At 40.0% G+C, this 13534-nt stretch overlaps 1 protein-coding gene across 1 annotated transcript; it reads right to left on the bottom strand.

The window, feature by feature from the left end:
• Positions 1 to 2759: 2759 nt before the first annotated feature.
• Positions 2760 to 13294, bottom strand: LOC104642433 (ras-like protein family member 11A-like). Its single transcript, XM_010311411.2, has 5 exons — positions 12631 to 13294; positions 11136 to 11192; positions 8643 to 8725; positions 4960 to 5468; positions 2760 to 4250 (listed from the first exon to the last, which is right to left on the bottom strand). The coding sequence occupies exons 1-4, from the start codon at positions 12773 to 12775 to the stop codon at positions 5001 to 5003; spliced, it is 753 nt and encodes a 250-aa protein (XP_010309713.1). The 5' UTR covers positions 12776 to 13294; the 3' UTR covers positions 2760 to 4250; positions 4960 to 5000.
• Between the last annotated feature and the right edge of the window lie 240 nt (positions 13295 to 13534).

Below are 13534 nucleotides of genomic sequence, written 5' to 3'. Positions count from 1 at the left end.
AGAGGAGATTGACAGATGAAGGGAGACTAGAACCGGGTTTGCTGCATCACTCTCCATGCTCCTGTTTATCCCCAAATCTTCAATAATGGGCAAAAATCTGACAGAGTAGAAAATCACCAGCTGTTCTGTGCTCATCTACTGCTTGCACTGCTGCTTGGAGAAGAGAACTTGCTTGATGAAACCGAAGAGATTTTAAAGAGCAGCAAAACTCCAAAAGAACTAAACAGGTTTAAGTAAGCAACGACTATACAACACAAATGAGCTCAGCACTGTAAGCACAAAACAAGGGAAGGAAATATTGGGCTAAGCCAAGTGAGAGCACTTGGGGAGAAATGGCATGAATTCAAAGGTTTGTCTAAATATGGAGTTGTACTGACTTCATTTAGATGTGCTTTAAAATTCTTTAGGTAAATAAAGTCAAAAGGCTAAGTAGACACTCTTCTTTTGCTATAAACCGTGTTTGGAGTTAAAATATTTGGAAATACATTTTAAATTAAACAGCAAAAAAATACATTTCTAAGCCTAAGGAAGAACAATTGCAGAAGTTTTTGCTTGCTAAATTAAACAAGCACAAAAGCATGAATGGAGAGGGACAGGAAGGGCAGAGCCAGTGAGAGCAGGGGTGAAAAATTATCAGAGGAAGAGTCTCGCTTTGTCTCCAGAGGTGATAGATTGGATCGTCTTTTCTAGCACCATTGTCCCTGCTTTTGAGGTTTTTAGAGTGAAACTGGAGATCTTTTTTAACTTTTAATTGCATGGCCTTCCTGTGCTAGCCCCAAAGGAGACAGGGACAGCTCATAAGAACTCTGAAAATACATGAACTAAATACTAGCAAATATGTCATTATCTTCTGCTGCTTCAGGGTTATATGCTGGCTCTGCAAACATAGCTGCGGCTCTAGCAGAGCCAGTGTGATTTTGACCCAAAGTCTCCTAGCTTGCCAGTGGGCAGAGGGAAATTCAGCAGTAAGAATAAGCTGGGAGCCTTCCAGTTTGCCCTGTAAAACAATTAGACAACTGTTTTCTGGTACAGACTAAGTTTCTTTCGATGTTTCAGGAAGTTACTCTTTCCTCCTCATTTATACACCTGACATAAACCCTGTGAGTAGCCACGCACCCTGGATACAAATATTTCTGTCTGAGCTGTTCTTTGAAATCAAGAGCTGAATTTTCCATTTTGTTCCTATGTTTCAAGCGTAAATGTGGGATTCAAACAACTCTGAGTTTAAGGAACCTGGAATCAAGATCTGAATTCAGATGTTAAGCCATCCCTACTGCAAATGTGGGCAATTCCCTTATTCCTCATTGGTGATTCTCTCCTGTGGATGCTAAAGCGCATGGCAAAGATGTATCAATATCCTCCCTCTTACTTACAGACACGGTAACTTTGATGAAGAGGTCAGGCCAAGATCATCAAGCAAGTCACTGGAAAAGTTAAAAATGGAGCCTGATTTTCCTATTTCCCAAGTCACATTGTATTTCCATGGGGAACCACTGGAAATGTGTGAGAAATGCAGCTGACAGAAATACTGCAGAAAATAACCATTTACAAACATCTTCACTAACTCATAAGCCAGTCTTGGTATTGCTATAATTGTGTGTGGTACCAGCACGTCAGTAATACTTTGCTCAGTCAGTTCCTAACATAGCTTGTAATTTAAGTAACTTTTTCTAACTTTTAATTACATTCTTGTGTAATACAACTCTCTGTGCTTTGTGCATACCTTGAGGGAGGTGGTATGGTCTGGTAGTTGTTGCAAGGAGTTGGGAATTAATTACAAAGGACACAGTTTTTGAGTTCCTCTCAAGTACTTGCTCAGCTGTGTAACCTTGGGGCAAATCACTCAACTGCTTTGTGCCCAAGTAAACCCAGCTGTAAACCATCTTGAAAACCAGATGGTGCACAAGATTTAAACTGCTCAGGAGAATGAAGAGGGATGGAAAAAAAAAAAAAAAGTGAATTGTACAGCTTATTGCTGTTGGTATTGCTTCCAGTGGAGTTCATCTGGACTTAACCAATATAACCGAGAAGAGAATTTGCCTTGATATCCAAAAAAAGACCCCACTCTCAGATCCTTTTTTCCTTTCCTCTCTTGACTTTATGTCAAGTACCTTCTCTCCAGAGGCTTAATTTTAAACTGTCAGTAGAATACTGTTTTTCCCTGGCATCCTGAAAATTCTAATTCAGGATCAGGTTCTACATGACTAATCTTTGATATTTCACATGATTATTTTTAGGCACTTAATTCTATGGCGTTCTCTTCTCCCTGCTTTTCATGCTACCATTCTTCTTCCTCAACCCTGCTCAGCTTCAGTGGCACAGTGATGTGTTCTGGTGCTTAAGTACTGCCCTGCTAATAAAAATGCTGAGCTCTATTGTCTTCTGTAGATGGTATGTTCTGGCTTAAAACCAGTATCAAAGCTATTACAGGATTTGTATTGCTGGTCAATGAACAAAGGAAATACTATACTCAAGTTTCTGTAGCAGAATAAATGTTTGCCACATGTTAGTATTTAGGAGAAGACTTAAATGTTTCAATATTTTTTGGCCTTAGCTAAAATGTAAACTTTTTTTTTCCCGAGCAATGCCGCAGGAATGTGGAAATACTTACTTATGTAGGAGTACAAATGTAGGAATACTTGTGTGTACTTCCAAAGCAGGGTGTATTAGGTTATAAGAAAGGAAAAAAAGTATATTTTTATTCTAGTATAAACAAGGAACATGTAAAGGAGCCATTTTATGCGCTACTCAGAAACAACCTTGCATGTTTTTATTAGTCACTATTGAAAATAAAACATTGACAGGTTTGACATGTGCTGATCTTTCTTCTCAAAGAAGAAAGGATTAGAGCTGAAAGAGTAGGTTACAAACAAATTTAACAAGCTAGAGCACCTAATTCTCTTAGGCTCTTATGAAAACCAATGTTGTCAGCAAATTGTCTTCAGCGAATTTAGCCTTTTCTATACAGCACTGGGATGGTCAAATATTTAATTGCTATTCCAACTTGGTGATCATTTTACCACTGTAAACAATTTTCAGTTTGTGTGTCTCTTGCAAATTTTTTTGCTCTGTTTCATGTTATTGAATTTTTAGATTTGATATTTGAGCTATGCTATTAGTAATTTAAAATACTGAAATTCTGTGCTAATAAATGCCATACCAAAGTGCCTGCAATGAATAATGACACTGCTCAAACATCAAATTGTTAATTAACCACAAGCTAAAGTAGAAATCCTCTGATACTGTTTGACTCCCTGTTTAGATAATCTAACTTTACTTTTCCCCTCATACTACCACTTGAAACTAATTGTAATAAGAAGGCGCAGTTCTTTTGTGTGAATAAAAGAATTTTAAATTAATCAGAACTCAAGACGTTCTCAGATGACGAGCTGTGGAAAACAATAAATAAACAAAAAGTGAGCTGTAGATAGAGCAAATCCAGGTGATAAGGAAAATCATGACTAGAGTTGTCTAATACAGGGATGAGAAAAATATAAAATACATTTTCAAGCCCCGAGCTATATAAATACTCATCAGACTCAATTTACATTTTTGCTGCTCATAATGAGGAAAAAGTTGATTTAGCTCAGTGTTGCCAGCTGAAACCACAGCTGGGAGTATTTTTCTATATCCATCAAACTAGGGTTTTCCCTTCTGTGTTCCTGAGTGTAAATCATTGAGCTTTACTTCATTTCATGGTCCTGTGAATTGCTCAGATGGTCTGTTTAAAGAAAAGATTGTTGCATCATGACTTTTGCATGGTCCAACCCAGTTTCTTTCCGCTCTCATTGGGAACAGAATGATGGATGCTTCATGTTGTTGTTACTGCCACCGTAAAACGGGCCAGCTCACAGGACATAGCTTCAAATCCCTTTGTGCATGCTGAGACACAACGCAGTGAGATGCTGCCAGTGAAATATGTATTGATAGGCCGGTGATTTCGATGCATTGCAAGGTATTGAGTAAAGGCTGGTCTCAAGGCAAATAACAAAATGACGAATTCCCAAAGCCAAAAATTTCAGGCATCATAAGACTTTTTCTTCTTTAAAAACAAGATCTAATGAATTAAATTTACTTTATGTGAAGGCCTTGTTTCTTTAAAACAGCACCTTGAACTTGAAATCTAACTAGTTTGGAAAAAAAAAATAGTTTTAGGTCACCTCCTTGCTCTTGATTAATACAGTCCATTTTTTTGCAGGTTTTAAACCACGCTGCTCTATTTGTCCCTCTCGCATTGCCATGTAGGAAACCTACAGAAAAAATAAGAAATACGCCATTGAGAAACTGACTACAAAATGCTGCCGCAAGTATGTATTTTGCCCATGTAATCACTTTCAGAAACAGTCAATATGTGTTTAAAGAAAAAGAAATTGAAAAAATAGTGATTTAAAAAAAAATCTCCCTTCAAAGAGACACTGTAAGGCTAAAGCTTGCATATGAACCAATCTCTCCCCAACTTGCTAAGAACACTTTCTAAACTGTAATTTAAAAGCTTTCAATTACTACTTTTCACTATTTGTGTTCTTCATTTACTTTTTACCTTTATTTTCCAGTCTTGTGACTATGCAAATCCGGTAAATTTTGCTCATTCACTATAGCTTATGGCACTCTTCTCAGTCTTGTTGTAGCTTATTATTGCCTGTGTTTGGGAATACAACCATCCCCACGAGAAGTCACTTCTCTTAAAAGTAGGATTTAATTATTTTTATTAATAAAACCCACATTTTAAGCCTAAACTATTTGACTGTGTCCCTTTCAAAAAGCAAATCATTTGGGACAATCTATTTTTTAAATCACAGTTTCTAAATTCTTGCCCCAAAGAGCAAATTCTGTAAGTTCCTTTCCTGAATGAGCAAGGGATTTTTAAGGAAGATGTAAAGAACCAAAATGAAAGAGCCTCTCACACAATCTGATTGTTGAATTTCAGCGATGCCCCTTATTACCAGCTTATTTTCTTGCCTTTTTTTCAGGGCTGTGGCAAACAATTTCTGTCGGCTACATCAAAGCGTAGTGGCAGATTTCCCTTTGGAAGTCAGAGCCTGTTTCAAACGTCTCTTTAAGTCCTGCATATTTGGAGACTTGGGTCGGACAAGGTGGAGGCCTCTTCGTTTCTCTCCATTGCAGCTCCCAATCATCCTGCTGACCTCCTGGCAAAGCTGCTGGAAGGCTTCATGCACTCCCTCACAGTTCTCCCGAGCTGAGACTTCATAGTAAGTACCTCCCAGTTCACTGGCTAGCTGGAGTCCTTCTTTGGAGGACACCTGCCTGGCTCGCAGGAGGTCTCCTTTGTTTGCCATCAGAAGCAGGGGAATGTTAGCATTTGGGTGAATCTTGCGGATGTGCTGGTGCAGGGGACGGATGACTCGGTAGCTCTCATAGTCTGTGATGGAGTAAACAAAAACGAAGCCATCTGCCCAGTAGATTGAACGGTTTATCTGCTCTTGGCAGCATATGCTGTCGGTGTCATCCTGCCGTCAAAACAAGAGGTGTGAGATTATACAACTGAGAATAGGGAGCAGACAGAGCAAACAGTCACACAGCACTGTTAGCTCCTTGCAGCCTTGTTTTAATGTGTGGCTGTTTCTCAATGTACAGGTAAAAACATCTCTGACTTCCAAGGAACGTACCAGGGACAGGAGAAATTTCCACTGTGTCAGTAACAGATTATAGGTAAGCAGTACAGGAGTGGAGAGGGGTCAGAGCATATTGGTTGGAAATAAGAGAATAGCCAAAATATTGACATTGAAAAGTTTGTTCTGTATTCTGTTGTACTAAACCAGTGTGACAGAAACCCATGCTTTTACTGTGGATAAAATTGTGATGGGCACGGTAAGAGCATTATAAAATTCAGCAGGCTAGTCACACTGCTGCAAGTGAACGGTTTCCCCCCAGGTGGTTTTTTAGGGCTTTTTCCAATTCTGTATTCAATGTCTCCATGGACAGGAATTCTCACTCATCCTGTTTGGTGAAGCCTGACAGGTTTTTCTGCCATGTAGGTCTCTAGATAGTCAAAGGCAAAGTTACTTTGAAAAAGCAATTTGTTACAAAGAACCAATTACTGGAAGTGAAAATGAGGTGAAATCTCATTGCTCATTTGTAGAGCAGCAATGGGTTTATATTATTGTTTTGCTGGTCGCACGTTTGTTCAGTCCATCACCACTCCTACTCAGACAGCCATAACAATTGCCAGCGCTGGGAATATAAAACTGAATAAAATGCTGTGGGGCTTGAAAAGAGATCAAGATCACTTTTCAAGATGAAGCTATTTTCAACTAATCCTCTACTCTTTGTTATCCGGGCTGGCGTGTAACCCAATCAGATAGGGAGATCACTGCTGCAGTTATTGCCAGTATGCTTGGTTTGTAAGAACTGACGTTCCTGTCAAATATTACAGGCTTTCTGGAAATTTGCAATTTCTTTCATTTCCAATGAGGCACTCAGCATATACAGTATTCAGCTCTCAATGAAGTTGGTGGGAATTAGAGGCTTTAGTGTATTTTAGGGGGAATTCAACATCATGAATAGAGATCCCAAACTTTTATTATTATTGCTAAACTCTATTCAAGAAATCTTCATCAACTTCAGTAAGACTATTAGAACTTAAGTTCCATTATCTATCAAGTATATATCAGCCATTCACATTCATTTTAACAGAATTCGCGTTTGCTTAGCGATGTCCCAAAACAGATCACTTTTATTTAGACACCTAAATATGAATTATAAAGCCTGACTCCAGGAAGCAGAGGTGGAAAAGAATGAGTAAAACTAGACAGCTCTTTTATGGTAGATCAGACAATTAAAAAAAAAAAGGACTACCAACACGGCTCTCCTGTGAGAAGAAGAAAGCAGAATATCTGAAGGCTCAGAGTATAGGCTTACAACTTTGAACAGGAGCTCTGCTAATTAACTGCCCTTTGTAAATATTTCAATATTGCCCATAGAGACAAGGGCTTATCATACCTAGCAGTTCTTTGCCCTTGCCAGCTCATAGTAACACTAAATCCTGTTAGCAGTGAAATTGTCCAACAGATGCTCTTAGCCCTCCTCAAACCCCTCAAACCCCAAAACCCAACAGAGTTGCACATGGAATCAGAGGGATCCACACCAGCAACCTTGTTTAAAAGGTTAATGAGAGTGAACTCAAGCCAGTACGGGGCAGACTGTGGGAAGAAGGGCAATTTGCACTGTTGGTGTCTGGGTTGTATCCAATCTGTAGATAATTAGCCACCCTTCACGTCCTGCTAGCCTCTTTTCACCAGCAAACTCCTTTCATGGGGAAAAAGAACTAATTGCTCTGGCAAGTGTTTTAAAATGGTTTTGGAGAAGATGTACATTCAGAGAGCCCTAATGAGAAGAAATTCTCAGTTACTCCAGCTAGGCCCACCCAGTAGTGAGATGGATGGATAATCCCCAACGGAATGCTTTATTCAGGAAAATCAAAGGCTAATGGACTACTTTTAAAATGGAAATCTCTGCTCCAGAATGAATTTTGAAACACACAGTCATTTGCCATGTATACACCAAGCAGCAATGAATCACCTAACAAAACCAGTTATCTGTTTGCTTCTGTTTCTCTCTTAAACATTAACATTTCCGGTGTGGCCAGAATCCTGAGTGATTCCACATGACTTCCTCCTGAAACACTGTACTCAGCCTGCAGAGTGCAAGAAACTCCCTTCCTTTAACAGAAAATCCAACCTACTCTCAGTCTTAACAAGTCCTGTTCAGGAACAGTCCCATCATTTGATGCAAACAGAGATACAGGCTAAGATAAGTGTGTCAGTGGGAACTGTTGAAACAGTGCAGACCTTTGACTGGGACAAAGAAAATGAAACTCCTACCTAACCACATTAAAGTTGTTTCTGACTAAGAAACCTCAGCTGTTGGCATTACTAAATTTTGTGGAGCTCTGGCTACAGTCACAGAACTTTAGGGCAGTCTTAATTAAAACAGTGAAATTGGAAAATAAACGTACATCTGGTGTGAAAGAGGAAATGAAATTCTTTCACTCCCTCCTTTCTCCATGGGATAGAACAGAGAGGGGATTCCCTTTGTTAAGTGTTTATCAGGCAGTCCCAATTGTGCCTAATCACCACCCACAGTTTCTCTTTGCAGGTCCTCTCTAAGCAAGCTGGCTTAGGGCCTTTGTACTAGTAAGTCCCACTTGAATATCTGGAGGACTTCCATAGCAGCTTTTGTTTGCTTTTTAAAGGGGTCCTCTCTTCTGGGCACCCCCAGCAGCAGCAGAGACTATGGAACTTTGTCAAAGCTTTCCGCTTAAATCTACTTCCAGTCATCGGAGATAACGGAAATGGAAACTGAGGTTGTGGGAGCTTTGCTTCTCCTGTTCTGTAAACTCACAATGGAACGGTTCTACAGCACCGAAATGAAGCCATGCACACATGGATCTGTGCAGACAAAACAAGGTGTATAAAGCTGTCCAGGGCTAGCCTGAAAGAGGATGAGAGAAGGTGATGTTCCCATCCAGACATATATTTGGCCAACTCTGAGGTTAGACTGAGGGTAAGGCCAAACCTCGAAGTTTAGGTTTGATGGTGATAAGAGGATACCTAATTTTATCATGAAGTCTCAGAGACAGTAACTGTGCTGTAAAGTACTGATGCACTGAGCAGATGTTTTACCTCCAATGAAACAAAGGGAGTATCCTGCACCTGTAGAGAGATCTGTTCCCCGTCTATGGTGAACTTTCTTGAATACAAAGCACCTGGTGGAAAAGTAAAAGATCATTAGAATCAGTGACTGTAACAAACAAGAAAGAGTACATAAAGGCAAAATGGAAGCATTGAAATCCAGATTTTTGAGGCTTATGATATGTAGCTGCCTACAGAAAAGTGGATGGCACCAGAGTGGTGGTGTGGCTGTTTACTTAAGTAAAGTGGTTTTGTGTTTGCTCTGTGGTCGGATGTTTTGAATGTGTCCCTAGGACAGTATCTGGGAAAGGCGGCACTTTGTACTGAATTAAATAGTCAAGGTGGGTGCATAAATCCTGTTCAGGTTTTCAATCCCTACTGTTAACTTTTTAAAATGTGGACTGTGTATATTTTTAATCTCAAACCAAGATATCCAGGTGTTGTCTGCAAAAGGAGTGAGCTGTTTCCTATTGCATTTTTCTGAAAGTTATTTAAAAAGGAAAGTATTCTAGTTTTGGACACAGAATCAGTGACTGTATACAAATCACCCAGAAGCTCTGTGGGATTTGCGTGACCTTAGCAGTCAGAGTTTGGTTGAAATCCCCAAAGAATGGACACTTTGAATCTGACTTCTGGTTAATCTGAATGACATATCTTCAGGTCCAAGTGCTAGTTCAAACCATCTAGGACTGATCCAGCTCTAACAAGACCAACACTATTCTGGCTTGAACTTTATTTCATTACTGGAATGCGAGTTAAGTGACAATGAAAACTTAAGTTTTCATCTTATGAACTATCTGTGATTGTGATAAGGACAGCTTCAGAGATTGATGCCATCATCATTTTTCTTTAGAACTTAATACAGGTCACATGGATAGGTGAAGAAATGCTATATCCACAGCTGTTGTGTACAGCCTTTCAGTCTTGTCCAAATACAATTGTCACTGTTGTATCTAAACCATTGTACTTCATCTCAAACGTAGAGAAATCCCATGGATTGGAGAGTAAGGCATTCGGATTAACAGGGAGGTCAGTTAGTGACAATAATGCCATCAGTTCTGAAAATCATCTTTGGCTCAAGGAAATAGGTGGTTTTATTCCAGTGGAAAAGAGTCTGAGCTCATAGAAACATTTACAATATAAGGAAATTTAGTATGGCAAAGTTTGCTACATCTGTATCCAACATTATTGTATTACATTTTAATACTGACTCTGTGAGGTGATCTAGCCCTTCTTGGATTTTTTTTTTTTAAACAGATCAGATTTTAAGCTGAAAAGATGGTACTGTTTTATGGGAAGATACAGCATCCCTGAACCAAGACCAGACAACATATTATTCCTACTCTGTAATGCATTGCAGAAAAAAGAGCAGGTACTTCCAGACACTGACTGTGCTCTGCCTTATACCCAAATGAAGGAGAAGCATGGTTCAATGATCACAAATACACTGCCACCTGTTTCTTATTTCTGGCATATTTATTTCTTCTCCAGCATGGCTGTTGGGCTGGTAGCTTAATGAGAAAAGCATGTGGTTCTCAGCAATGTCTCTGGCAGCAATCCACTGCAAAGCTCAGAAGTCTAACTTAATGTACAGTCTTCTATAGAAGAGATGAAGGAAAAGAAAGAGAAATAGTGCAGCCAACCATCAAGGTTACTTAGGGTCAGCGAGAGGGAGCTGTAAGGAGGAGCTTTCAGATTGTATTTCATCAGACAGGCGGAGATCAAAGGTGGCTTGTACTGCCATCTCCTTTCCTAACTCATAATTCTAAATTCAGCGTGCATCTCCAAAGTGAAGCAATCACTGCTCTGAATACTGTCCTCTTTCACCCAAGAACTGTGAGACGGCCTACGTGTGGGATGTGCAAGTAGGTATGAGCACAGCGTATGTAGATCCTTTCTACAACACTGGCCAATACAGTTGGCACTTTCTTGGAGCAGCAGCTGTGAATTAAACAGTTCACACGGACACATCCTCTGAGGTGTCAGGATTAAACAAGAAATGCAGTAGAAGCCACTTGCATGATCACTTTGCTTACCTTACGGAAAGAAGACTTCAATTTGGAAGTCTCCCTTGTCATAAAAGCCACTGAAAAAAGGCAGTACACAGAAAAAGTTCTGAACTGCCTTTTACGCACTTTGGAATTCCTCTGGCTTCCCTGGGGTTGCAGAGAGAGCAGCATTGGGTTTCTGCGGTTTAGTCGATATCCAAGTTGTTCCTTGAGTCTGCATTTTAGTATAGGTATGTCCCCAAGCAAACCTTTTACTCTGATCCTTTTCCATCAAGTTGGAAAAAAAAAATAGCTAAAAGGATCATAAATAATGAGACTTTGATTTATTGCTTTCATAGCTTGAGGCTATTAACTGAAAATATGCACCTTATGGACATCTAACACTACTTGGCTCCCCTGTAATATGCACCAGTCACAAAATAGGGTGGATTTCTTTTCAAGCTATCTGCAGTACTGCAGTAGAAAGCAGACTCACCAGTATTGGCTTCATAGTCTCCAATAAATCTCTTTGTGAGAAAGCGCACAACCAGGGCTGTAAAACAATGAAAAAAATATGGGTCTTTAATGTGAACCAAAATCAATCTTTGGAGGACACATGTAATACCTTACTGGAAGAGTTAGTATAATATGAAACCAAGTTAATCTTGGAATTGCTCACATATTATTCTGCAAATGTTTCTCTCAACACTCACAGAAAAAGTTCTGGGGCCAGGCTGTGATACCTAATGCAGAATTTTTTGCCACTTGTGTTGAAAATTGCCCCTTAGGTTCAGTATGACCACTCAGTGTAGGATACAGAGGTTTGTTTATTGTGATTGCGGGTATAACAATCTGACCTTTGGTTTGAAATAATTTAGAAAAGGAGTAACAAACCAGTAAACTGAAACTAAACCAAGTACTACATTTAAAACCTCTGTGTCATATAAGAAATGAGGCTGATGGATGTGATGTTTCCTCCCAGGAAAAAAAATCCTCAATCCTCCTCATGAAACCCACTAGTGATCTCTATCACATCCAGCAAACCAACTGCATATGCTCTTCACACAAGGGTCATGCTGCAATGCCCTGGGCCGCCTTATTCACCTCAGCCTGCAGCGCTTTCTTACACTGTTGGATTAGAACGTTTTCCTTTTTCTTGATCACTTTATAATACTTAAAATCTTGTTGTGGCAACAGTAACTTATATTCCTGTAGTGCTTTCATCGCAGCAGATTCCTAATCACTTGCAAAACCACTTAGTTAACAGCTAAATAAAAAGGTTTATTCTGCAAACAACTCTAGCAAAGATTTAATTTAAAATAATAATTTTTCTCACAGTGGATACTGGGTCACCTCTTTAGTACCCTTCAATGAAACGGACTGTGCAGCTATCTTCAACAAACTACTTACAAATAATAAGAAAATGTGGCTCCTTCAAATCCAAAACAATCAAACATTTTACTGAGTCCTGTGGAACCTCAGATGTAGTAAAGCAGATCTGGCCTTAATAATTTCTGAAATCATGAACCATATATTCAAAAGCAATAATGCTCTCTTTACTCTCTTTTCTTCTCCTCTCCTTTGAAGAATAATAAAGGAAGACACATCTTGTACGCTGTTATTTGTCTGCAGAGCATAAAACATTTACAACAGGAGAATAAAAACCACTAGTCCTGTTTTTGGGGTGTGGAAATTTAGACACAGTTAAATAATTTGTGCAAGACCAGGTAGAATCATTTGTGAGTACAGAGCTCCCAACACGGTGCCCTCTCCTCTTAACTGCCCCCTCATGTTGGCTGCTCACGCAGACTTACAGCAAATCTGCCTCACAAATTATTCAGTGCATTAAAAAAAAAAAAAAAAGTAACTTAAAATGTTCAAGCTGCAACAATTAAGAGTTTTCACAGCCTTGGGTCTATCTATCTGAGCTGCAAATCAGCTCGTAAGTACAGCAGCAAGAAAAAAGCATGGAACTACACCTGTGGACTTACCTGTCTTGCCAACGCTACTGCCACCCAGTACCACGAGCTTGATGATTTTGTTGGGCACGCAGTCTAATACAGGATACTCTGGTATGGGGAGCAAGAGAAAGTTAGTAGAATACTGTGACATAGTATCCTGAGAGATGAGACGCATGCCAGAAATGAGAGCTGTTCAACTCCAGTAGGAGTTTGGGGTGAAAAGAAGGAAAACAGCTTCTCGGTGTCTGTTCTTGGCTGTATATCCTCAGATAGAGAAGCCTTCTCATTTCATTTAAGTAGCTTTCCTGAGGAATGTTAGAGCGACTGGCCTCCTCTTCCTGATGCCTCTGCTCAGACAGCAACTTTGGAAAGCAAAAGGGAACTTTTTGATCAGCCCCCGTGAAAACTGACTCCTCCATTCCCCAGCCAATCACAAGTGAAACCATGACATTCCTCCAGCCGGGCACCGAGCGAGCGTGTGCCTCCATCAACCACGCTCCCTCGCTGGCTCGCCGCTTTATCTCTCCCCGCTGCCTGTTTTATGTGCTGTCCCTTGGCTCTTTGCTAAAACGAGATTCTTCTGTTTTACAGTCATCACGGTAGTGTTTTCAGCGAGATACAGTCACCCCCATGCTCTGCTCTAATTCCACTTTGAATAATCCCGTTCTGCCTGTCTAGTTTCTTTGCATTTTCAATTGGCTCCAAGTCCATGCTCTGTTGTTCTCCCTGTCCTATTATGTCCTGCAGTTGGGCCCCTCCAGAGCGCTGAAGCTGATGGGACACTCCTCTTCAGGAAAACAAACACATTTTTTTCCCCCCACAGTTCTCAGGCAGCTGTGGGTTATTCCAAAATACTAGCTCACATATGTATCCTCCAGGATACGTTTGATCTGCTGGTTTATACATGTCGTTAGTCTTAATGGCCCGAGGGAAT

This window comes from Balearica regulorum, chromosome 11, assembly GCF_011004875.1.
Source record: "Balearica regulorum gibbericeps isolate bBalReg1 chromosome 11, bBalReg1.pri, whole genome shotgun sequence".
In the NCBI taxonomy this organism is placed as follows: Eukaryota; Metazoa; Chordata; class Aves; order Gruiformes; family Gruidae; genus Balearica; species Balearica regulorum.
The sequence above is the reverse complement of the archived record's forward strand: the minus strand, read 5'-3'. Positions and strand labels throughout refer to the sequence as shown.